Genomic DNA, 27,880 nt, shown 5'->3' on the forward strand with positions numbered 1-27,880 from the left:
CAGGGAAAGTATAAAAAAAGTGACTGTTACCTGACTTCCTACACATATTGACAAAAATGCTTGCACTCCTGCATCACAGCTGCAGCATTGGTAACCTGATGCAGAAAACTATTCATGAAATAACTCTGTTCTGAGGAATCAGTGGTGCTTAAACACTGCTTCATCATTACTTCAGCTATCACATTTATAGCTTTGCCTTGTTCCCACTTACTGACACACAGATGGGTTAGAGAGCTGCATGGAAATTTAACTTAAATTTCCTGTTCAAGTGCCCCACTTCTCAGTGAACTGTGTTAGAAGAAAGCAATTTAAGATAAGATTGTTGCTTTTGGATCAATATTTTTATGTCAAGCATGATAAAATGAAAAACTTACTTAGACTTCTCATCATTGAGACACTGCTTTAGCAGTAAAATATTTAAGGACTTTGCTGAAAAGGTGAATAAATGAACTTGCCAAAGCAAAATCCTTATCATTTGCTTTTTATTTTCAGTAATTATGATAACTGCAGTAAACTATCATTTAAATATTTTAAAAGAAATCACTCCTACTGAGTTGATACATGTGTGCTGAAAGGAATTTATTTAGTGTAAAACTGTTTTCCTATTGTAGTCACTAAATATACAATGCTGGAGTTTCAGTGATTCTGCTACAAGTTAAGTTCTGAGGGATTTAAAACCTCTGAGGGAATGTTAGAACCGCATGACAGATACATCATAGGATGTACATATTTCATTATTCTGAAGAGAAGGATTCTATAGCTTTTTCTGGAACAGCCCCCATATTTTACTGCCCAGAACTCAGAAAAGCCTCCAGGTCAAAGTCTAAAGGTCAGCCCAGCAAGGCTCTTGCTCCAAAGGATGCTGCAGGTGGGGGATGGCAGCACCCAAGGCAGGAGGTCCCACCATGGAAGAGCCTCTCTGTGCTCCTGCAGGACCTGAACACTCCCAAAGCTCCTGGCCAGGGGACCACAAAGGAGCTGCCCAGCCTTGGCAGCTGGGCCAGCTCTGCTGGCAGGGGCACACAGAGGGCTGCCTGCTGCCCTCCCCAGCCCCTGAGGGCTTCTGGTGTGAACATCAGCAGGTCAGAGACTTCCCCTGCCTGGCTGATGGGCACAGTGAGAGCAGATTGCACTGGGGGTGATCTAACCCTGCATACAGGCCCAGACATTTACAGGGTCTGCTTTATTCATTATTGTGCCATAGTCTTGGTCGGTGATGACACAAAAAATTGAACCGAGTTCATCTTTCAGGATCAACCTCAGCTACTTGACTTTCAAATTAAAACATTTTTTAGGCAACAGACCCTGATATGCAGAATACCCCTGACAGAATGCATGTTAAGGATCTTACCCTCCCTGCCTTTCCTTTAAATAATTTCTATCATTAATTACTAGGTGTTGACTCAGATATTCCTAATCTTGATCTATGCCTGCTATCAGCTATATGGCTTCTATTATGTTCTATTTAATGAAGCTTTTAAAGGAAATTAGAGAACTCATAATTTCTTTAACTTACAATTGTGACTTCCAGACTACATAAATCAGTGTATTTCCTAAAACTTGATTTTAAAAGCTTTAGTCATGCTTTGTTCATTGAAGCTTATCAGAGTTAGTTTAGGAAAAATAGTGTCAGTGACTTTCTAATCACTCTTCAAGAACAGCAGTCTCTGAAAAAACTTAACTATGTGTTGGCTAAAATGGAAAACTCCACTGCTTATTATCAATACCCTTATTATTGATTACAACAATTAATTTAAAAGTTATTAAAACCATTAATTAGAAAAAATAACTAGGAAAGTTATATCATTTCTAACAAAATAGACATTGCTCACAAATTATGCTAATCCTTACATTAAATTGCACCAAGTCAGACATATCAGAATTTTCTACAAAGCAATGCAACAAAGTAATAGCTGAAAAACATCATTTTTCCCTGAAATAGTCTCAATGGAGACTAAATGGAGTTTATTAAATAGGTTTACCATTGAAACAATCACAGGCTGTCCACTGAAAAAAGGCTGCACCAACTTAGAAGTGTGAAAGTAAATTGAAAGTTCCGAGCAAGATAATCCTCCATGGGTACATTTTGCTACTGCTTTCACTCAAGTCTACTTGAAACAGGTTAATACCAAGCAAAACAAGTCACTCAAACTGAAATCAGAGGGGGTTTGCACTGCCTTAACTAAAGCAGTGCTGGTCTGGCTGGGAAGGAAAGCTGTGTTATGTCTTGTCTCTGCAATAAGACCCTGTGGAGATGGGCCTTCCCTTTGTTTGGTAACTATTTAAATGCAGTTCAAACCTGATTTTTATGCCAATTTGGTTTCAACAATATGCAGAGTGGTATGAAGAATGGCTAATAAATGGATCAAGATGGAATTACAGAGAAAAAATATAATCTTTTCCTAATCAAATTAATTTTAAAATGTGTTCAAAGGATTGCACTTACACTGTCTTTATAGCCCTAAGAAGCAAGAAGGAATCTTTCAATTGGTAGATGTTCTGTGAAAGAAATTGAGCTAATCTTTTTTTCTTCTTAAATTAGGAAGAAAAACAGAGTGTTACAGAATGAAGACTCCAAAATATCCATGAAGGAGAATGTTTTGGAATGAATACCCTTTCCTAGTTTTCTTTCTTTCCTCTTCATCCTGTTATCCTTTTATTGGTACCTTTATTTTGCATTCCAAGACAGCATTTTCCAGAGTTCCTTCAATGTTTTGGACAGTTTTTCCCTTTTCAAGAAAGATTTAGAAGACTTTAAGACTTCAAATTACTTCTTCTGGTACTTCACTTTCTCTCTCTGACTTCTGTCAGTAGTGTCACTGTTCAAACTGTTAAAGCCTGAACCATTATCTATTTTCAGAACATAATAATAATTATTTTTATCATTATTAATAAAACAATTATCAGTTGTTTTGCTGGGATGAAAAAACAAGCTGTCTGGCAATCATATCATAAAACAAGTCATACAGGCTAGAAGAGCTGCAGGTTTCTTGGGTGCCCTCTCAGTGTTTTTTAAACACTACCTAACACCACTTCACTGTAGGCCACGAGAATATCTGTGCAACAAAGGTCTTCAGGCAATATTCAAGACAGAAATCACAGAATCACAGCTTCAAATCCAGCTTATTATTGAAGCTGACAGTATTTTATTCATCAGCTAATACAAAAGCTGGAAGAAACACAATTTCTCTCTGAGCTGTGGGTCATAAGCACATGTAAGAGTAGCCCAGCTGGCAGTGAAGCTTTGAAATTTTTGATGTTTTTGTTGGCATTGATTCTAAACTTTTAATTTCAAATGATAAAGCCATGCCCAAGACAGTTTTCCTAATCAACCTTTTATACTATAAAATGAGTTGGTTTTTTTTTCTTTTGGCAGTGCCAATAATTTGAGACATCAGGACATATCCAGTAACCAGTGCAGAAAAAAAAATGAACAATCTTAAAACAACATCCTGCCAGTACCATGCTACACTCCCCTTTGCAAAAGAAAATGTTTTTACTAACTAAAATTTAATATTTTAAGTGAAAGTCTCTGGAGCTTTAGAACCCTGATTACTAAAACCAGAGACATTTCTTAGAGTCTCAAACATGCAGAATGAAATTGCACATCGGTGGTGCCAGCAGATGATGCATTTCTGTGAGCAGGCAGGGCCAGCTCCGAGGCAGAGGCTGCAGCAGCCAGGCTGAGGAGCTCCTTCTGCAGGGCCCAGACACAGCCAGAGCTGAGCCACAGCCTGCTGTGCCCAAAGCTCCTCTGTGGTGTTGTGAAGGTGCCCAGGATGAGGTGAGAGATGAGAATCTGACTCCACGTTCTCAGAAGGCTGATTTATTATTTTATGATATATTTAAAGAAGGCTATACTAAAACTATACTATAGAAAGAGGATACATCAGAAGGCTACACAAGAATGATAAAGAAAAACCTGTGACTCCTCAGAGCCTTGACACAGCTGGACCATGACTGGTCATTAAAATAAAACAATTCAAATGCTAGATAAACAATCTCCAAATCCATTCCAAAGCAGCAAAACAGGGAGAAACTGAAGCTTCCCAAATTCCCAGGAGAAGAAATCCTGGCGAAGGGATTTTTCAGAAAATATTGTGGTGACATGGAGCTCCTTCTGCAGCACCCAAAGCAGCCCTGCACCCACACCCTGCTGTGCCCCAAACTCCTCTGAGGAGCTCCTGCAGCACCCAAAGCAGCCCTGCACCCACAGCCTGCTGTCCCCAGCCCCCCAGTGCTCCCCCAAGATGTGCTGGGCTCAGCCCTCGCCCCGAGCACCCTTGCAGCAGCCCTGGCTCCCCCAGGGCTGCTCCACCCTGAGCACTGCAACACCAGCCTTACTGCCCTGTCTCTCGCTTCCTCAAGTTTCCAATGGCAGGACAGAATGCCCATGAAAGCCACACTGATGCAGCAGCAATGCATTCAATCCCAGCTCTGCCCACTTGCAGCAGCACGGCACCTTCAGCTCTCAGCTCAACAGCCCTTTCTGCTGCCACCAATGGCTCTCAGAAATCTGATTCTCCCTTCACATACACTTGCTGCATACAAAACCCAAGTACTATTAAAATCCTCCCTCTTTTCCTGCCAAATAACTTGATTACTCTATTTCATTTCAATACTTGCTTGACAAATCCAACTCTGGAAACACTAAGGCCTGATCTAATGTTTACAAGAACTCATTTCAGCAAGTCTTACTACATAATCACAGAATGAAATGAAGACAAATAAAACTCATCCATGTATTTGGATTTTTTTGACTGTTATATACATAAAATCTGTGGAGCTAACGGGACTCCAGAGTACTGCCAAGAGGGAACCAAAACAGGAAGAACAGGTCAATACAAAAGCACTTGCTATATGCATTTTTCTGTACATCTTACCTTCCAGTGCATAATTATTACCTGCTAATGTGTGTATCCAAACAAGCTGGCTAAAAAGAATGGCATCATTTTGCTGAAATTGCTTTCAACTGATGGATATTTTAATCTTTCTAATTGATTTAAGTTACAACTCAATCCTAAGGCATGAGATGCCTTAAGCAAAGGACACTCACTCATTTACAGCAAATTAAGGTACTCTTACAGTAACACATCACAGCTTCGTGGGAAATTATTTGATATTTTTTAGATTATTGTAATTTAGACAAATAACAGTCCACTGAACCACAGGATAGAGAAAATGATTGGCAATTACATTACTTGAAAGAATCTTACCAGAACAAAATGGTTAAGCAGCACATTTCTAAGAAAGCGACATTTTACAAAAAGACAAAGGCATATATTTTCCACCAAAATCTAGAGCTGCTGTCATCAACAACCCAACAAAAGCTACAGCTACCTCAAATGGAAATGAAAATGTAATGTATGGAAATATTCTCTTATAAAATCTCCTTAGGCTTCACATGTATTAATGTATTAGTTTGCAAACATTAAGATCAAAGGCGAAGCAACAAATACATCCTAAAAAGTTTTTAGTCAGATTTTTATTAACGATATACAAGTAGCAAGGCATAAAAAATTAATATGTTCAAGCCTTGAAATGTCAAGTGTAATGATCTCTAGCTCTGCTTACCTCTTTTGCTTTTTGTTTCAGTCTAGCTTGCTCTGGGTCTTCTTGCCTTGAGCGACTCTACATGTTTAAAAAAAATGGGGAAAAAAGGTTAACAGATGGTTTAAGAACCCCTCATCTGTTGCAGTAAGTTAAAAAATAGCAAAGAAATAGGAACAGGATACAAGGTATCAAACATGGGACACTTAAATTGATGGAAGTACAATTTCAAACCCATGAGCCTCACCCCAAAATGAGGTTAAATGAGTTGAAAATGAGATACAGTCAAGATCTGAATTTAAAAAAACACCAAAACAAACCAAACCAAAAAAACCACCCAAAACCAAAACAAACACCACCAACAAAAAAAAAAAACCCACCAAAAAAAACCCCAAAAAAACCAAAAAACAAACAAACAAAAAAAAAAAAATCCCACAACAACAAAACCACAAACCAAACCAAAACCAGAAAAACTCAGCCCATGAAAAACTATGCTTTTTCAATGTGAAATTTAGATTTCAAATATTTCATACTAACAGATTCAAGCATCCAAGAGCAGAACTTACACCCTTTCCATTATCCAAACTTTTCAATTGAAGTTCTTACAATCACATATTTTAAAATTTACTATTTGCAACTAAGCTTGTGAAGAAAACATGAAGAAAAGCATTGCAGAGGTGCCCTCCCAAAAGGTAAATCTTTATAATAAAGATACTACTATTCCATATGAGTTTACTTTGAGTACAGCATAGAAATACACTCTGTTAGACCCATTTATGCACTACTGATAATATTAATGTTGTCAATATTTAAACTGGATAAATATTGCTAAATGACAACTTTTGTATTTTCCTTCACAATCAGGAACAGCTTTAAAAACAGATCATTTAATTACAATAACAACCCGTAACATTCCTTTAGACACAGAGTATTTTATAACCACATGCTAAAACGCCATTAAATTTATATTTGTGCTCACTACACATTCTAAGACTGATGGAATTCAAAACTCAAGAGGCAGATAATACACACATTATACTTTTATAAATGTGTGATAGGTCAGCATCCAGCAAATGTTGCAAGAAGCTCCAAAAATCCTTGTGACATCCATGGAAAACTGTTGCTCCTGATACCTGAGAGATGTGGCAGTTCTGCTTCAGTATTTGAAATATCAAGTGGAATCATTTACCCAACTCCTACAGGGGTGTCTGTGTCTTCTCCTATCTGTTGTTCCCTGCTTGTTGTTATGCTGAAGGCAGAAACTTGAAAGAATATTTGTTTGCAAAGTTACAAATTCTCCGATTTTTTCCCAGTGTTTAAATTTTTCATACTATATTCTGGTCAGAATTCAAAAATCCATTAAGAAAACCAAAGGGAGATAGGTTTTAAGGGCTTGCACTTAAAAGGGTCAGGTGCTATTTCTGCTACACCTGGAGAGTGCCTTGGCTTGATTTGGCACAGAATTATGTATCCTTTCTCCTGCCAGCTTGGTGGGTTTGGTTGGCTTTGCTTGAACTGGGATTATTTTTTTCCAGCTAATACAGCACACCTATAAAACACAGTGCTGATAACAAGAATGAGATTTTTACATGTGCCTAACTTTCCAGTGTGCACATCAGCTTCACCTTCCAACATCATCTCCAAGTGCTTTTGTGCCTGTTGGCAAAAGAGGTTTTTGGACAGGGCAGTGTCTGCAGCAACTGAATGCCAAACTGAGATCTGAGGTGGCAATAACCAAATCAGACTTGTGCCAACCAAGGAAGAAACTGCACCCCAACACAGGCTGAGGTTCCTCCTAACTGCTCTGGCCAGACAAAAACAAAACGTAGATAATGTGATTTAGTTAATGTTCCAAGGACAAAAAGGTATTTAATGAAATATATGGGCCTGCCAGAGAGCTGGGTTTCTAATAACACAGCAATTAGTAAGAACTTGATAATATTTATACCTATTGGGTTAAAAACCAAAGTTACAAACCCCAGTCAGTCTCCAGGAGATGGGCTCAGGTCAGTATTCATGAAGGGAGCTGAGCAAGGTCCTTGCTGTCATTTTGCAAGAACAATTCAACCACTGGAGCCTCAGTTTCCCCAGTATGATGGATGGAAAAGCATATTTAGCCCTTTCATGGGTTTTGATGATAAATTTATAAATGTACAATGAACTTCTATTGCCTTGTGAGCCTCACAGTGAAGCAGAACAGAAACACAAAGTACTGTTACACTCCTGTATGAAGCTGAAAATTTGCCAAATGCAAAGCACAAGTTGAAAGCACAGCAGCTTTAGGAGGAAGCAGAGTGTCCTGAGAGAATCCAACCAAGACTTCTAATATTGTTACTAACTTTCTACAAGGAAATGATAGAATCCTGGAAAACACACCAGAGGTAGGCAGTGTTTGGGGACAGTGTAAGAAAAATTAAAGCAGGAGATGCACAGTAACATTGCAATTTCCTGGGCTCCATAAGTGAAGGGGAAACTCTGCAAGTGCTACAGAGCAAAGTAACACATTTAAAACTTGGGGCTTTTTCTTTCTTCCCCAGAAAATGGCCAAATAAGAGCAGATCTGGAGTTCAGAATAATCTCAACATGCAAAAGCAGATCACCTACTCTGTGTAAATCCCCAGCTTGTTCACAGTAAATAGATGATAAAAATTATTGCAGAGGTGAAAGAAGGTACTCAGTGCCTGAACAATATCAAATACAGGAATCTTGTTCCAAAAATGAAGATCCAAAATACCAAGTGAAGTTAAATATATAACCCAGATTGAAGGTGAAGATAGAACTATTTTTACATGTAGAATAATGGAATGATTTTCTAATTATTGTTTGAATCCATGCCAAAGAGCTTTTGCAAAGAATCCAGGCTAGTTCTTGTTTCAAACAAAAGAATTCAAAATTTACATTGGATGTATCACTACTACTACTAAAAAAAAAAAAAAGGAATTTAACTCTTTTGTGTTCAGAAAAAAAATTAACAGATTTTTTAAAAGCAGATTTTAAAGACTGAAATACTTTCCTGCTGGTTACCATGCCAGTAAGCTTTAGAAATAAAATCATCAGCATACAGAGGCTAAAATGTATTAAAGGACAAGTAGAAACATCAACTATCTCATTAGTTCTTCTCTTTATGATCTAATGTAAATTATAAAAGGCTTCAGCAATGCTCATGCAACACAGATTAAAGCAAATATAAGCAAATGCAAATGTCAAGCTTAAGAGAGGTGCCTAAATGAGCTTTAGAAATGTCACTGGATTCCCTTTACACTCCATTCCACACGTGAACATCTCTCCCTTCCTCTGAAGAGTTTGCACAATTTGCTGCTGCTCAGCTCTTGTAGTGCTTTGTCTACATGTCAACATCACCAAGCAATTATTTCACTATTTTACACTTACTTTTGTCAAGCTACTGACTAATCATTCCTAGCTTTTTTTAAATTGCAGTTGAACTTTTTTCTTCCAGTTAATTCATATTTTGGGTTTTCCTTTCTCCTTTATCTCTAACATCCAAATCTTAGTATGCAGCACTTCACCTGTTTTGTGAAACATTATTTTCCAAGACCTTTTAATGCACCAATGTCTCCTTCCTCTAAAGCTTTGGAAACACCCACTAATCAGAGAACCCACCAAATCAAACACTTTCAAGGACTTTATCACAATTCCTTTGCCTTCCCCTCCCTGTTCATCATGTCTAGATCTGTAAATACAGCAGGCTGCATTTACATAATGCATTTTCCTGTTGATGAATAAACACTTTTAAAAGCAAGCAAGCTTCCCATAGTAATTTTAGAGAAACCCAGGACTGATCCTAAGCAGATAACATACTTCTAAATATATTAAATGCTGTCTCCTACTGAGAATGTATTCAGCAAACCAGGTTTGTTAACATTTCTCCCAAACACCAGCTATTTTATTAGACCAGACAACCTGATATTCTAATTGTGAAGAACCAAATGCTTTGTGTTAGAGAGTTCTTGATCTGGAAATTGAAAACTGCACAGATGTCTATGGAAATATTTGACTTCCAAAGTATGAAAAGCAGTGTATGTTAAATGTGTGTATTCAAAACAACAGAAATAAGGGGTTTCATTTACGTGTTACCAAACTCCCTAATGTTCCAAACCTCAGCTCTTCCCCCAGCTTGTGTTAAGGCAGGAGGCCACAAAAGAGACATCTAATTCCACATGGAACAGTGTAGTTTTAAGGGTATTTCAGATTTTACAGATTGTCTTAAATTAGAAAGCAACAGTGTTTTTAAAACTGTAAGGGTATTTATAACCACACCATACTTATGCACCAATTTTTTTAAAAATTGGTGCATCTATGCAGATGGACAGACTAAAAGTACTCCTGATGTGTTTCATTACCACAATTATTCAATACCTCATGCTTGATTATTAATGTCAAAGCTGCACTGTTGCTAAATTTTTGATCCACTAACAAAATTAAGTGTTCTCTTTAGATCTGTAAGGACTTTAAAAGTCTCAGCTTGTTACACCTGTGCTGTGAAATGCCTGACAGGGTCTCTCCTGCATCTGGCTACATCTGATCCCAACTAAGGCACTTGCAGCTCTATTCTCCCTTACCAATATTTACATTGGGGGTCTTGAATGCCTCAAATTCATCTTTTTGCATTAAATAATGTCAAGAGTCCCAACTGCAGGTGCTGTACTATCAAGAGCCACTGCTGTGCCAACAGTTTCAATTTTATACCTATTTTTCTCCATTGATGACATTAGAACTTCACCCACGGCTGTACCAGCTTATAACTTTCACTTTTAATTAAAGAAATTAAATTGGCAACATGAAACACTTTGCTTTCACGTTAGCTTTGTTAATAAAAAGTGAAAGTTAAAAGCATCATAGCTGAGGGTAAAATGCTGCTCAGTGTTACGACCATGGTGAGGTAGAATGCAGAAGCACAGGTCTGAAAATGATTTATATTAAAATCATTAAAATTGCAGTAACAAATTCCTAGAAATTCAGAAATTATCTCAACACAATAATTCCCATTTTGCTCTGCTCCCATCAGAAGTGAGTTCCAAGTGCTCATGCAGGCAGGAGGCTGCACTGAATCACTGCTCTGGGAAAGAGGGAAAGGATGAAATGGAATGTCTGAACTCAGACTCAAGGAGAGCCCTGAGCCTCCTAGCCAGCACAGCACAGTGTGGAAGGGAATCTGCAGCACCAAATTTCAGTGATCTCTCAATAAAAAAGCCCTTCAGCCTAAAGTACTACCCAATCATCCATAAATGCTAATTCACTTTGCAAACAACTCTAAACATAATTTTCCATTTACTTATGTAAATTTTCTTTTTACAGAACACATCTTACTCTTCTGATAGTTGCAGTTCAGATCCCAGAACTTGACAAACTTGTGCTACTAATACATAACACTCAAAATAATAGACTAATCAAATGCATATATTGGAAATTAAATTTCAGCATTATTTTATCATAAAATACACTGGCATTCAGCCAGTTTGAGCAGATCAATTAACACACTAATTTTAATGTGATCCACCTTATCATACATTGTAACATAAAAGTATGATTCATTCATTTTCTGAGAGCCAGGACAACCCCAAGCTGTAACTCCTTACTGTCACCACTCTCTCCAAAAAAAATTTCAGAAATCAAAAAACAAATCAGCCACAACCTCCTATTCCTTCTACTGCCAGAAATATTTCCATTATTAGCCCAGAACCAGAACTTCATTCAACTTGACAGACACCACCTGCATCTTCCAGGTTTTGGAAATAGCTCTGAAAGCAGCAAGAACAATAATAATAAAATATAATAAGACCAGGGCTTTGTTGGGTTTGGTTTGGGTTTGTTTTTTGTTGTTTTGTTTGTTTGTTTTTTTTAATCTGCACGAGACACACCATGTCAAATGTAAAGGTAAATTCCTCAAGTGATTTTAGTCTGGCTTTTGACCTTTCTGCAGCCTTAAGACTCTCCTCAGCTGCTGCAGCATCCCCAGAGGCCCAGAGAGGATGTCTGGTTCTGCACACACCTGGCAACAACAGCCACTGGCTCTCGCCAGCAAAACAAACCAGGGCCAAGAGTTGACTCTCCCAAATATCTCCTTTAGGGAGGCTGTGCTCTACACATGTGTTCATACACAAGATTGTGTTATACACAAAATTGTGTATAACAATCCATTGTGCCATTTTTTTTCAGCTGTGATGCTCATGTCAGGAAGGAAACCCAAAAGCAGTGACACAACCGAGGCAGCTCAGTCCCTCCCTGCACAGCTCCTCCTTTTGACACTCCAACATTTTCTGGGGGCTTGAGACAGGAGCTCTTCCAGCAGCAGGGGGTGTCTGGATCTCACAGTTTGGGGAGCTTTTAACACTTCTACAAGAAAAATAGCTTCTAGAAAGTAAACTAGAGAAAAGCTTTGGGCCACGTGCTCAAGGTTGGTATGGGAATGCTGTGGAATATTTTGGAATGTTGTGGGACACTCTGAAACATTGTGGAAGGTTATGGAATGTTGTGGAATGTGATGCAGGATCATTCTGCCATTCTGGTCATTCTGGCTCCTGCAACAGAGCAGTAGTAGTTTCAGTTTTCAGATTCTTAATGTAAAAGAAATGGCATGTTGCATTGCTACTGCAGCATACCATAATTTTTCCTTTCCTGTCAAGTTTGTCCTCCCCCAAAATATCCCACAGGAATGAGAACAGCACTCACAATGCTTCTCAGGTTGTGATATTAAGTTTTATTTCTCAAGTATTTCCCAGGCATGGGACATAAGATTTTGTAAAATTCCCTCATTTAACAAGCTAAATAACACTGCTATTTTGTTTCACAGACACTCATGTAGTGCCACAGCTAATTTTAACTTTAGTGACTTTCCTCAGAATGTCAAAAATTTTTTTTGAAATCTAACTTTGTTTTCCTTCTACCTTCTCATCTCATGATTTGATCTCTCTCCTTCTTCCAAAAACATTTCCTGAAGCAAAACCAAGCCCATCTGAGTGCTTACAAATTTTAAAATAATTTCCTACTCTACCAACTGAAATTATGGCAGATCAACCAGAACACTTGCGCCAAATATTTTCCTTTCTCCTCCTAGAGAAACCCAGCCATCACCCAAAACAAAAAAAACCTGAAACCTGACTCTTTCTTTGGCCATCATTTACCTTCTTTTTTTTTTGCTCCTTACTGAATTACCAGATCAGTTTTAAGGCTTCCCAAAGATTCATGCTGCCTCCCCTTTGATTTCAACCTATTCCTTCATTTTTCATTAGCTTCCTGTTAAAAAGTAGATTATTTAACCCCATCTGCTTCAATGCCCAAAACATTTCCTTCACTATCTTATTCTTCATCAAAACCTGTATTTGGTTAACCAAGTGTAAATAATTACTCCAAAGTGTAAATAATTAAAAAAGATTTTTCATTGTGCAAGTTCAACCTTTTTATGCACTTCCATATGAGAGAGCAGATGAGGTACCAGCAGCAGGAAGCTTTGAAACTGTCACTAAAATGGTTCTGCTGAATAACCTCAAGAACATGTTGCACAATAACCTGTCAAAACACTTCCAAGATAAAAGACCATGCTGTTTCTCTAAAAGGCACATTAAGAAGTTGCAGTTATAAATAAATATGATTTTTAGATTTAAGCATCAGTAGGAAGGAAAACAGAAATTTCACTTTAAAAAAGGCCCAAGTTTTTTATATTTTAAAGACAGCTTCTCAAGGTGACAAAGGTGCTGTGGCTGGGTGTTTGAGCATCTCCCCCTCTGCAGACACAAATGTCACCAGGACAGAGACAAGTGCTGCTGATGGGTGTCACTTCAGCAGGCAGCTGGGCAGGCTCTAAGTGTGGCCATTCCATTCCTGTGTCCCCACAGTGACTGCATCCTCCCCACAGGGGCTGAGATCTCCTCACACAACAGGCACACGCAGAAAAACCAGAAAAAACCAAAACCCTGCCTAAGGAATCAGCACACAGGAATTCAGAACAAAGACCTCAACAACTATCACTGTTTATGTGTGGGGGCTTTTGCATTTGAGCAGCACCACAGAATCTAAGGAAATATTGTAAAATCAATTATTTGGACTAAAAAATTGCAATCTGACCATATTTTACCAAACTGTGTCCTATATAAGCCTTGCACTAGGTCACTCATCCATCAGAGCAGACTGGGGGGCATCAGCTAAACAAAGCAAGCTCAGCTCCTACTTTATTTTTTAAATCACAAGCACCTTCCAAGGGGTCCACAGTGTCTTCTGCTGCCCTCTCTAAATATTAATACTGATAAATCAGCACTGCTGGTGGCTACTCTGTGCTTTGGTTTTGGATTTTTACCACCTTCATTTATTTTTCACCTTCGTGTATTTCTTCCAGGCTGCCTCCTGGTTAGGAAGATGAAGTATGCATTCAATAATTTCATTTAGATAATTTTTTTCAAATAAATTAGGGTATTCTTTTACTTTTTTTTTGTTGCAGAATTCTTAAATTTGCTCTTCCTTTATTTTATAGAAATCAAACATGATGATCATGTATTTATTTCCTAAATTTAAACTTCACAAGGCTTTATATTATCCAAGACTAAAACAACAACCAAAAAAACCTGTCCAAAAACCAGAATACCAATTCATTAAGGAATTCAGGTTGAAAGGAACACCAGGATGTCCACCCTGCATAAGGCTCTGTGCAGTCAGGGAAACATTTCTGAGCTGAGGACTACAAGCTACTGCATTTTTCTCAATGTCCATTAAAAAAAAATACCAGTGTAACTAACAAGCACTAGGATACACAGAAAATTATTCACCAAGATGAAGTCACTGAATGGAGACAACAGGAAAAAAATAAATAAGCATTTCTTTATTTTTAATAAATAAGAATTAAGAATGAAAACAGCAAATATGTTTTTATCAAAACATTGAAAGAGTATCTATGTTGTGTAAAAATTTGTGGAATATTTAATAATGTGAACAATTATAAATTAAGAGTACAAACAGGACAGATTGAAGTAGCCTAATTGAGAAATAGATTTCTAAATAAGCAAGGTTTGTGTTTTTTTATTTTTTAATCTCTCAATCTGTGAACATGAATGGCATAAAATCAGGAGGCTGTTACAATTAAACATTGAGTTGTTCTGTATAACCTCTTCAGAATATACAATAAATAAACTCAGTGAAGATTCAAATACAATTAAAAATGGGATAACTAAGGGATGAACTTATTTGCAGTTAGATATGATATATATAATTAAATTTATAGAGAGAGTTATCTATACCTATGTGCTCTTGAAACAATATCATCTGAGCTTGTTCTATCACACCTATGAACACTCAGTCTCTGGAATTAAAGTCACAAAGGAACAATTCCTGAGCACGGACAGTTAACTGAAGACAGGCATGGATCAATCAAATGTTGCAGTTCCAGAGAAGAGACTGGAACACATTTAAATGAAGATGAACAAATGAACAAAACTGTTTAAAACCAAAGTCTAAAAACCTAAGAAGTAAAAAGACTCTAAAAAAAATTTACTGAATTTGTTTAAAGGCCAGAAGTGTAAACTATGATTCTCCAGTGGCATAGAAACCCTTGGCACCTATTAAATTTCAAAGGCAATTGCAAAAATCATTTCACAGAATTATTCTGAAAGTGTTAGCCACTGTCTCCTGCATTCCCAAGAACCCATCAAATTCAGGGCTGTATGTGGAGAAAGCAGAGGCATCCCAGGCAGGGGGGTCTGGAGTCAGCACAGACCAGAGCCTGCCCATGAGCCCAAGGTGCGGTGCCACACCAACAGCGCCCTTCTCATTGCCAGAAACAAAATGTGCTGAGGAAACACATATCACAAAATTAAATAACTGTTTGAAGGCTATGGATTGTTAAGTAGTTAAAAAGCAGTGAAAGTGATACCTTGGCAGCCTTCAGCAAAATTTCCCTCTCTTGTTCATCTTTCCTTTGCTTTTCCAAACGCTCCAACTGCTCAAAGAACTTCAGCTGGGATCGGACATCTGTGGCTTGTTCGTACCACTCATCATCCTGTAAAACAGGGACAGGCCTTACATAAACAGCACTTCACCCAGAGCAGGCATTCAGGGACTGGAAGTGCCACACATTAAAATCTTTCCACTGTAATAATAATAAAATGATTATTTTTTAGGCTTGGGGGAATGAAGCCAGCCTACGGTTAATAACACAGTAAGAATCTGATCAGCAATTTTAAAAGAACAAGAATTGACTTATCAATACCAGATACATGAAAGAGTTAAAAAAAGTAAAACCAACTGACTTAATGATGGAAAACATTTAAAATGCTTGACTTACTTCGGAATAATCCTAGCTATAGTTTATAAGCAGGCTCATAACCTATAATTCCTGCATTTGTACTAATCTTGAACTAGTAACAGACTTTCTCAAGAAGCAACATTATAAAGCATTAAAGCTAAAAACTCAGTTGAGAATAAGCCTCTAACTCCAATTAAAACAGAAGCTTATAACAACTAAGAGCATGCTAGTTTTCCTAGCACACAGCAACCAGGAGAGTTTATGGCATGAGCCACATGGAGAACACTCAAAATGTCACTCAGAAAAATAAGTTTTCCACATTACTTTCATCCCATTTATCTACTTAATGCTCTCCTTCTGACTACCATGCAATGAAATCAAAGAATAGCATTAACTAAGAAAAATACAGAATACAGTGCCAATTCTACATTCAATCAGAGACAACACTATTTTTTTTTTCCTAAGGATCTTTTAAGACACTGTTTTAAATTCTTCTTTGGCTTAACATGGACTAAGCAAACTGTTTTCTTTCCAGACACCATCCTCGAGAGAAGGAAGGAGGGACTTAAAACTTCTGAAGATGATAAAGAATACTGAAAAGAAACAAGGATATTTACTTTTAATCCAATATAGTAGAATATATCCATCAATTGCAATGAAAGCTCCAAGTGTAGGTAATGACCAGGAAGAGTGGCCTTTATTTTTTAATCCATTTTTCTCACAATGACATTGATTATAGTCACAGATGCCAGAGATTATTATTTTTGCAAATATCACATAGAATTAGTCCAACCATGACTCAGGTCATGGGGCTCCCAGGTTTGGGAAATAAGACACAGTCCAAAGCTGTTTGATTAGACTGCCACTCCAAGAATACAAAAAAGTACACCACAAAACCAAGGAACAAACTAAACCAGAGCTATTTGACATATATATATATATATGCTAAAGAAATCTAAACACAGCTCAGACAACACACAACTAGTTATTGCCATCTTCCTTGCCACCAGTCTAACAACTACAATAACAAATATCTTACTTCTACTGGAGAAGGTATTTCAAATAGATCAAGAAAGATGTTTGGTTTTTATTTGAATTTCAAACCAGTTTGTAGATCTTTATTTGAATTTCCCCCTGGTTTGAGATATCAAAATTGTTTCAGTTCTCCTCAGGAATACAATCACGAACAAAAGAATCAGTGAAGAATTTACAGCTGAATTCTTTAGTTGCTACTGCAGATATTGGCAGCTTTTGTAAAATATTAACATTTCTCACATCCAGAAAAGTTACTATAGATTCCTAAATACAAAAGCAATTTCGATCCAATTCCTGGATACCCTGGGCACAAAAGCAGCTTCAGGAATCAAGTCTTGCTCACAATCCACGAGCAGAAATAGCTTAGCATGTGCTCCATGCCAGACACTTCAGCAGAGAAGGACAGAAACAACTCCCCACCCAAATGCCCCAGAGAGGAGAGGATGAGCTGGCAGGCAGTGCCAGGCAGAGCCCATGGCAGCAGTGCTGCTGAGCAGAGCTGCAGTAAGGGCACAGCCCATGGCAGCAATGCTGCTGGGCAGAGCTGCAGTGAGGGCAGAGCCCATGGCAGCAGTGCTGCTGAGCAGAGCTGCAGTGCCAGGCAGAGCCCAAGGCAGCAGTGCTGCTGAGCAGAGCTGCAGTGCCAGGCAGAGCCCATGGCAGCAGTGCTGCTGAGCAGAGCTGCAGTGAGGGCACAGCCCCATGCATGGCAGCAGTGCTGCTGAGCAGAGCTGCAGTGAGGGCACAGCCCATGGCAGCAGTGCTGCTGAGCAGAGCTGCAGTGAGGGCAGAGCCCCATGCATGGCAGCAGTGCTGCTGAGCAGAGCTGCAGTGAGGGCAGAGCCCCATGCATGGCAGCAGTGCTGCTGAGCAGAGCTGCAGTGAGGGCAGAGCCCATGGCAGCAGTGCTGCTGAGCAGAGCTGCAGTGAGGGCACAGCCCCATGCATGGCAGCAGTGCTGCTGAGCAGAGCTGCAGTGAGGGCACAGCCCCATGCATGGCAGCAGTGCTGCTGGGCAGAGCTGCAGTGAGGGCAGAGCCCCATGCATGGCAGCAGTGCTGCTGGGCAGAGCTGCAGTGAGGGCACAGCCCCATGCATGGCAGCAGTGCTGCTGGGCAGAGCTGCAGTGAGGGCAGCTGTGCAGCCCCAGCAGCACTGCAGGACGTGGCTGTGTGAGCACAAACCCCCTGGGCACACTTACTTTGTACGACTCCATCCGGTGCTGGGTTATCACTGTCACCTTCTCTATCACTGTCCTTAATCTGCTCTGTGTTGCATGGGAAATAAAAGTAACCACCTCAGCTGGCACATCAGTAATTCCTAGTTTCTTAGCTGAAGCAAAAAAACAAAACAGAACAGAATTAGCTTACCCCCCACAGGAAAAAAAACCCAAACACAAACAAAGCTCTAAAGGACTTTACATCACTACTTCATTTTCCTGAATAGAAAAATCCATGACAGTGTATTTATGTGGCTTTGGTGACACATTCATGACCCCCTGAAAATGGTGCAACTCTACTTTGCAAGTTTAAAAGAAAAATCAGAGAATTTCTTTAACACTTGAAAGCACTAAAGAACTTTGTTGAAGTTTAGACTGGCACCTTAAACTGAGGCATGTCAGAGTATGAAACAATCTGAGTTCTGAGTTGTTCTACACAGAAAAAACAATTCCTTTATTTTCAGAAGCATTAGTGCAGATGAATTTCAGTGTTGAGCAGGTGAAGGTGCAGCCCAAAGCATTCTGTTGCATCCTTTAGCCTACACCACTGGCACAGTACTGATAACAGAAAAAAACCCAAACTACTAATTGAAGGCAAAGAAATAAAGTCATATTAAAAAGAGTTGTTTAGAAACACCAGCTGTCCCCCCAATACATTTTCAAGGTTACCTGGACACTTGACACTTTGTCCTGAGTTTATAAGAAAAGCAAACAGTCTACAGTCTAATGCATTTACATATTTAAAAAATATCCAAACAACAGAAAAAAAGAGTATGGGTAACACTCAAGGACTCCTCATTTCATCAAAATAATGACTAAGTATTGGATATAAATTTGTAGGTATATGAATATATGTACTTATTTAAACTACAGTCCTACAAAGGCATACCTGGTCCTGGCAGGACAGGTTTCTGGGTAGAAAACTCCCGGTGTGCATGCACAGATATATGTATTTCACACAGGAAAAAAATGGGTAGTTGTGTTTTGTATGGACCATTGGGGCTGAACCACCACTAAAGACAAATCTGCTGAGTCAGTTTTCCACTGAATGGACACAAGACTTTCAAAAGCAGTTTGGCTGGGATGCATGAATGGTTGGTTATGCAAAACACAGAAATCTGTGACTATTTCGGTCAGTGCTTCCTACAGAGCCAATTGCAAGGGGAATCCTCGTCTGGGGAGGGGTCTCAGAGCAAACGCCGACCTCGGCTGCACGAGAGCGAGTGTTGGCTTTGCCAGACGTTCCTACCATTCCCTGGCTAAATTCCAGAGCAAGAAACCGTCCCACGTCTCAAAGAATGTGGGAGAAATGAGCGCGGGTGGCACCGGGAGCGGAGCGGGGCCGCACCAGAGGGAGCCGGCACCTGCCCGTCCCGTCCCGCCCTTCTTCCTTTCCCTTCCCTTCCCCCGGGACCTGTCCCTTCCCTTCCCTCGGCTCCCGCTCCACCAGGACCTGTCCCTTCCCTTCGCTCCCCCGGGACCTGTCCCTTTCCTTCCCTTCCCCGGCTCCCGCTCCCCCGGGACCTGTCCCTTCCCTTCCATCCCGCTCCACCAGGACCTGCCCCTTCCCTTCCATCCCGCTCCACCGAGACCTGCCCCTTTCCTTCCCTTCCATCCCGCTCCACCGGGATCTGCCCCTTTCCTTCCCTTCAATCCCGATCCAGCGGGACCTGCCCCTTTCCTTCCCTTCAATCCCGCTCCAGCGGGACCTGCCCCTTCCCTTCCCTTCCATCCCGCTCCAGCGGGACCTGCCCCTTCCCTTCCCTTCCATCCCGCTCCAGCGGGATCTGCCCCTTCCCTTCCCTTCCATCCCGCTCCAGCGGGATCTGCCCCTTCCCTTCCTTTCCCTTCCATCCCGCTCCAGCGGGATCTGCCCTCCCCGCGCATCCCGTCCCGCCGGGATCTCCCACTCCAGCCCCACCGCTCCCAAGCCGCGCCTCCCCAGCACGGTTCTCTACTCTGGCTACCGCTGGTGCTCATTTTAGGGATTCTTTGAAGTCGTTACCTCTTAAACTAACTTCATCACCGACTCACTATCTTACATGTTACCTTAAGGATTTCAGCAAGATGTATATATGATTTTTAACTAATTTTTGCTTTATCATGGGGAAAAAAATAAATTAAACCTTTCTTGGTGCCCAATTTGTCCTGTGTAATAGAGCTGGAGCTGCGCTCAGGTTGCTGAAAGCTGAATGAGTAATGGCATGCAGACACACACATTAAATCCCAATGCTGCAACTGCCACCCAGGCAAATGAAGTCCTTGAAGTTGGGAGGACAATTCCTACAGGCAGGAGCAACTCCTCAAAGTCAGGCTGGCAATATTTGAGCACGCACCATTTTACTACGCAAACACGTGTAAGCAAAGCCATCACTCAGAAAACCCTAGTCTGAAAGATAAAATGCAAGTAAGAAGGGACATTTAATTAACTAGTATCCAGAAAAGAGGCTTGGAGATGGAAAATTCTGCCCTATTCTAGGTAAGGGTGACAATGTGCAATTGTTACAGTTCTTTGAATTTGAGTGTAACTACAGGCACCCAACTTCCCTGAAATCACACACACTCCTTCTATAACAAGAACTGTTGCCATCTTGGGTTTTTTCACAATAAAGCTCTTTCTAAACTCAAAGAATTTTATTCTGAATAAAGTCAATCATTATAGGACTCTTCTTGTCCCTTTAACTCTTCAGAAATTCAACCATAATCTATGGACCATTCTCTGAGATACCTGATGCCTTAAGATTCTTGTCCTTCATCAGCCTCTGCAATATCCCAGTAACTTTCTTCTAAAATCCCCCAACATAATATCCCCAAGTCCAGAAAACCATCCAGAGGCCATAGAGTCCCTTGGGAACCTGCCCTAGGACTTACCCTTTTTTATGGGTGTCTCAGAGACCTCAAAGGTGAGACACCACCACCAAGTCTGCAGATGGCACCCCCCTGAGCCGTGCAGAGGGAAAGGACCCAGCCAGTGAAACAAGAGAACTTCATGGAACTCCTGAAGGACAAATGCAAAGCCCTGTGCCTGGGCTGGGCTCACTGGAATGCCACGGGCTGGGTCAGCACCCCTGGTGGGATGCATGGAGAGCCTGGAGGCCAGCAGGTTACCCAGGTTCCAACCATGGGCTGTACCTACAGCAAAGCACTGAAACAGTGGCAACCAACCCACCAAGGGAAGCAAGTCCTCCTCTTCACTCAGCCCACACCTACAATCCTGCACTTTTGGGTCACCCAGTAGAAGAAAAGCTTGAAAAAACTTGAATCCAGGAAAAGTCAACAAGATGGTCCCAGGGGTTGCAGCACACAACCTACATGAGGAGAACATGAGGGTTCTTTTACTTGGAGTAAGAAGACTTAAGGGAGAGCTGATTGAGAAGATAGAGCCAGACCCTTTATTGAGGTTGCTTGGAAGAATGAAAAATAAATTCATAAACTGAAACAGCTGTTTCTGACGGGATATAGGGAAGAATTCTTTCATGAAGAAAGAATAATGGAACACTTTGCACAAACAAGTTGTAGACTGTCCCACCTCTCAAGTTTTTAAGGCTTGGCCAATTAATGCCCTAAACAACTCATTTTAAATGGAATGTTGATCCAGCTTTGAACAAGGGACTAGAGTGATTCAGTGATCCCTGTCCTCCTGCATATGTGCTTCCATATCCCCTGTTACTGCACAATACTGTGACATCTCTCCTCCATCGTAGATCATCCCCTGGCACATCTCCCAGTCCATATTTGTCCAGCATTTGTCCAGCTGAGCACAGCCAGGGACGCTGAGCCTGGCCAGTCTGTGCCAGAGAGCTCACTGGCAGCCAACCAGGCAGAAGAGCAAAGAAAAGGAAAAAATGGGTTCACTTCCCCCTCAGCTCAGGCACACAGAGGGGGCTCTATCTAACTCCTGATTTATCAATCGGCTCAAAAGTGACCTGAAGGGAAAGAAGAAAGGCAAATGGAATATTCAATCACTTAAGGCTAAAATTCTCTGGAAAACGGGATAAGGGGAAAAGAATACAATTTTCCCCCAAAATGAATTAGCATCAAGGGACAAGACTACAAAAAGATTTTTAAAAAGTCATCTTGTCATCCACACGATTCATCATGTGTGGAAGCATCATCACATTTTCCCTGCTCTAAATTACATTAGTTAAACCCTGGTAGCTTGGGATGTCAGAAGCAGGCTGCATTCCAAAGCTGCATACGACACGAAGATTTGGCACACTCCTTGAATACTTGGACTGCACTTGGGGCAAGGGTGGGAAAATTACCAATTTCATCCACACTTGGAAATGCTGGCCTGCTTATCCTTTCACTCACAGTTGCTCACACCACTGTGCTGAATCCACTGACCCACAAGATGTTGTGATACCACTGCTTAGAGCCTGGCCCTTTTTTGCTTTCTGCTACTCACAAAAAATGCCAAATAGAAATTGAATCTATGCACAGGGCTGGCAACTGTTAATTTTCATATGTTTCTATATTAAAGTCTTAGTTTTGTCTTTTTTTCTTGACTGGCACTTCTCCTCCTACGATCCACTCTCATTTATGAATTTCTTAAAATGACATGTATAAAACTTACCCACTCTCATTTATAAAAAGCATACTGGAATCCTGTCTGCCATCAAAGGAAAACAACACTTATCTCTAAATGGGGAATTCCTGACATATTCTTCTAGTCTGCCTGATTACTTTTCCCAGTGTTAATAGGAAAAGGCTACGCTTCCCTTTTCAAGATTCCCTAGAGTGATAATGATGTGGAAACAGAAATATGATTTATACTTTTAAGAAATGTATGTGTATCATACATAATCTACAGATACACATATATTTCTACTAAACATAGGTAATTATACCACAAAACACAAATATCCTTGTTATTACTCATCTTTCTAACCAAGTTACTGGACAATGGGCTTCATCTACTGATATTTTTATTTAGGCCCTAGCATTCTGAATTCCAGTGCTAACTGCACCATTTGATCTTTACAATACATACATTTAAATATGTGCAGAAACCAAGGAGAAAATTAAGATTTAAAATAAAAAGAACTTACTTCTATCAACAGAGTGCTTTCCCCTCTCTTCTGTTTTTAAAAAGTTTAACTTCTTTCTGATTTTTAGGTGATCATCTCAATGTGCTTTAAGCTTGATGATGCGGCAATCTTAACTTGCAGCCTTGTGATCAGAAGTATCATATGTGGAATTTGAAAAGAGTTGCTTGCTTTTAAATAATACATTTGTTAAATTTAGACATTCTGGATAACAAGTATATGCCTCAAGTCTTTAAAATTACTTTAGCAGTGTAATTTTGAACTTTTCCTAGAGCTATGATAAAAACATCATCAAGGTTAACAAAAAAAAAAAAAAAAAAAAAAAAAAAAAAAGGAGCTGGAGCAAAGCAATGCTCCAAGCTATAATTTTAACCCATCTCTCCAGCTGAATTCAAGTTTTGATATTGTTAAAGACAAAACTGAGGTCATACTCCTTATTCAAGTGCTCTTGCCAGATCTCTATTACACCAGAACTGTACAAGACAATCAAGAATTGATGACTGATTGAAAGAAAACTTCAATTCTTTGTGGCAGAACTCAGTTACAGCACACCCTCAGAGGCATCAGATGCTACTAAGGAGTCACAATATCCTACATAAGAAATATGAGGGACAAATTTGTACTCAAATTGCAAGTTTTGAATCTGCCAAGCATTACAGAACAACACAATAAAGTCTGCCTACATGTTAATTCTTAATTACATGTCTGGAAGCTTTAATAGCAAATCGTGGTTCAATCAGAATTTAATAAAGATCTACAGTATATGAGCATGCAAAGAAGTGTGTTAGGATATTTTGTTACAAATAAACTGTATTATATTTTAAATTTTTTGATATTGCAACAGACTTACTGTAAAGTCAAAACTTAGATACAAGTTCCAAAAACCTTGAGGGAAAAAACGTTCAGCAATATTATTCTGATATTGGCATATGTGTCAGTAGCACAAGATTGTTTTTTACAAATATAAAAGCACCTAAACCTTGTAACTGAAAACTTTTTAGGTCTCATGAAGTGAAAATTCTGCTATCATCTGCTCAGTTATCTGAAAGTCACTAGCTTTGCTGCACTTTAGAAGTTTAATTATATTTTATTGATCAAAAACCAAAACAAATCATAAGGAGGGTACTGCCCTATTTGGGAAGCAGAAGAAAAATACTGTCTTTGCAGATAGGCTTTCAAAGAATCAAAAAGTTACTTCAATAATTTATAGTATAAGAGGACTGACAGGATTGAGATCAAAGATTAAAAAAATTATTTGTAAAACATCAGGTCTGACTCTGATTATTGATGTGATAAATTATTGAGTGCTGTATAAAATCTCTTTACGTTTACACTCAAAACAAGAAAACCTTGAAGAACTGGCTGTAAGCAGTTAAACAGCTCAGATTTAGGGCTTGAGCTGTCCTTCAGGAGCAACACTGGGAGGGTGCATAATCAGTGTCTGTTTGCCCTAACCACAGGTCAGAAATGCAGAAAGACTCACTCCTGTCACCCTAACACCAGGAACAACTTCCTGAACTTTAAATTCTGTCCATGAAATACTGGCCCAAGATCCAAATGGAACCAGTCTTGTTAGGTCCAGACCCCTTCTGCCACTACAGCTGGCTTAAATACCACAAAATAGAAAGCAAAATCCATCCCCCTCCAATCTGAGACACTATTTAAGTTTTTGTTTAACCTCATTCAACACCATCAGATCTAGGAAAATGCAGTGAAGAAGCACCTGGCCAGATCTACCCACATCCCAGAAAGTAGATCATCCTGCCCACATCCCAGAAAGAGCTGGGCTGTGCCTTGGATTGCATCTACAACTGAGGCTCAAGCCCCTTCCTGTTATCCCAAAAGAGCCACCAGAGTTTTGTGCCTCAGTCCCCCTGCAAGCTTCCCCACTAGGAAAGGCAATGGATTGGGAATACAATCCCTTCAATTCCTGCAGCCTCCCAAACCATGCAATTCTCTAATAAAGAATTCAATTCCTTCATTTCACCAGCATAAGGGAAACTGTCAATTTTATAGCACTGCTGTAGATGCAGCAGTGAAACATTTAAAACATCTTAATCTCTCTACAATTACATATAACTAAATACAACATGACTGGTTCAGTAGACACTGTTCAGGAATTACAATATACAGGAACTTGTGGAAATTACAAGCTGAAAAAAAAAATGGGGTGAGGGGCAGAGCAGTTCACCTGCTGAAACTAGATAAGCAGTATTTGTGTAAGACTCAGCTTGTGTAGTCTGTACAGAAAGCAAGCCATGACATTAAGAGAAAGCAACTGGAGCTTTGTCTGATAGTGTGTATTAATAATTCTAAATACTCTGTATTAGTAATTCTAAACTGAGCAGTCCCAGGCTGACTAAACACAGAGGGGAAACACTCTGCTGTACCAAGGGGCCTTGACATCCTGAGAAGCACAAATGGCAATTACTGAACTCACTTCTCCAACCTCAGAGCAGTGTCCTCAGCCCACAAAGTCATCCATCAATACTGCATTCCTAGTGCTATCAAGGGGAAAACCCAACCCTAAATATTAAGCTAGAGAATGAGGGATGGAACACAGGAGGGGAAAAGATTAAGGTTGTTTAGGTTCAGAATACCCTGGGGTTGTGTTGGGGGAGCTCCCAGTGCTCTAGACAGATTTTCAGTACTAAAAACTGAATGCAGAGCTTGTTAAACAGTGGTAGGGCAAACAGCAACTAGTTCTGATTATTAAAATTAGAGATTCCTAGGGGTGCAAGATAACCCAGCGATCCCAGGCAAAGGAAACAGCGAGATAATTTTAGCTGTAATCCTCTGGTTTCAGTCCCTTGAATAAAAACCTCAATTTAAGTCTTACTAACTAAATGCATAAATAATTTAATCAATGTTGTCTTGCTGTACTGTTAAGCTGGTCTGCTGCTAGAAGACAGTGTGAGGAAAGGAGAAACTACAAAACTTTAGTTGCTACCTTGACAAAAGAGCCAACCCAAATGAACTGGTTGGAGCAGGCGCCTCTGAGAAGCTGTAACCCGGAGCTGCTCAGGAAAGCCCCAGGCCAGGGAGTGTTTCCTGCCAAGCAGAGAATCCCTGCCAAGTGCTTTGAGATTTGCTGCAGGTTCCCTGCAGCAGGTACACACCAGCACCCTCTGAGAGGGGCAGATGGCCAAGATAGAACCCACAGCTCCAAACCACCCTGGGCTGAAACGGGAAAGGTTTTGCAAAGCAGCCTCTGCTACTGCTCAGCACTGCCAGTGCACCTCCACGGGAACAGCCACTTCTAGAGAGAATGACTTGTTATCACTTCAGAATTGTTATTTGCAAAACAATGGAAAGCCCTACATTCCTTACTTTGATAAGCTTGTTTGTAAAAAAACATTCCTCCTCTCACAGCTTAAGAACTAACTCATGAGTCGATTTCTAGACAAACTGGAAGCCTTCTTTGTTGGATTAGACCCTTTTCTGAGCTAGAGATACGGAACTGAGAGGTGTTTTAAAAACTTTTATTCCGTTTTCAGTCTCATGAGAAGGGTGAGACGATACAGATGTTGTAATTCACACCATCACAATCAGAAGCCAACTATTTCCTAATTACAATACACCATGAGTGTTTCTTGGCCCATCACCTTTTGCCACACCATGCTGCAAATGCCCTAAAGCCAATAATCTAAAATTACCCCTCATGGGTCCCACTACAAGTTCTGTTTCTCCAAAGTATCCACTCTTACTTGCAAGGCCATCCTTTGAAACTTGTGTCTAGTTCCATTTCTCTCTCAACAATGTCTGTCCTATTCCAGGGCATTTCTAAGGCAGCATTTCTTATCTCAAGGTTTACAAACAGATACACACTGTGTGAGCTTTCTGTCAGGCTCAGAGAATTCTCTACAAATCCATTTCCCACACTTCTTGAAAATTCCCAATTTTCTGGGAGTAGTGTTTGTCCTACACTTCTTCTGGACTACCCAGCTTGGGCTGATTGCCCTGGAAGCATTTTGTGAAGCTGACAAACTGCTCAAACATCAGTTATTTTTTTAAAATAGATTCCAAACTTACAGATTAAAATCCTCAAAATACATACCACGCTCAGTGCAAGACACAGCAGGGAAAAAACATAACCAGCCATGCAATGTAACCTAAAAGAATAAAAGTGAGGAATAAAATACTACACAATTTTTAGTATTGCCTTTTCCTGCCCCCTCCAAAGTAAATGCCAACCAAACTATTTTAGCAAAGTAAGATTCAGCTGAGACTTTTAAGCTCTGTAGTGTGAATGCACAAGCACAAAACCACTTAAAGTGTTTCAGGCACTACAGTGAATTTAATACTTTCAGTACAAACTACACTTAATAAACACTTATGTATTTATATAATTGTATAAAAAGTTAAGTAAACCTACAGTGGGTAAGAGTCCATCCCTTCTCTAACAGTAGTATTAGGAGATGCTGCTAGAAGATTATTAAAACAAAAAGTGTGTAGTGCTCACTGTGCACCAAAATTATGCCTTGGTCTGTCCTAAGTTGGAGCATCTTATCTTTCTATCAGGTCAGGATGGAATGGTTTTTTCATTGTTTTTTTCCAAGTAATTTTTTGAATTTGCAACACTGTAAACCAAAGAGTTCCACAACTTAACTACACACTTTGCAAAAACAACTTTTTTGTCTATTTTGAACTTTTACTTTCTAATTTTAATACACTTTATTCTTGTCAACAGAAAACAAGCAAAATAGCTCCACTCTAGAGGGTCATTGTGGTGTAATTATTTTAACACAAGAGAGCCAGAAAAATAGCTGCATCCATGCA

General features: G+C 39.8%; 1 protein-coding gene across 1 annotated transcript in view; it reads right to left on the minus strand.

Annotated features, from left to right (window-relative positions):
- Window positions 1–27,880, minus strand: part of LOC311159270 (transcription initiation factor TFIID subunit 4-like) — a gene marked incomplete at its 5' end in the record, with an annotated part of 149,496 nt that overhangs the window by 66,867 nt on the left and 54,749 nt on the right. Inside the window, 3 exons of the mRNA XM_084215253.1 lie at window positions 5,575–5,631; window positions 15,428–15,553; window positions 18,036–18,166. Coding sequence (XP_084071379.1) covers window positions 5,575–5,631; window positions 15,428–15,553; window positions 18,036–18,166 — 314 coding nt within the window. The remainder of the gene's footprint in view (window positions 1–5,574; window positions 5,632–15,427; window positions 15,554–18,035; window positions 18,167–27,880) is intronic.

Source organism: Fringilla coelebs, assembly GCF_963513975.1.
Source record: "Fringilla coelebs genome assembly, chromosome: 14".
In the NCBI taxonomy this organism is placed as follows: Eukaryota; Metazoa; Chordata; class Aves; order Passeriformes; family Fringillidae; genus Fringilla; species Fringilla coelebs.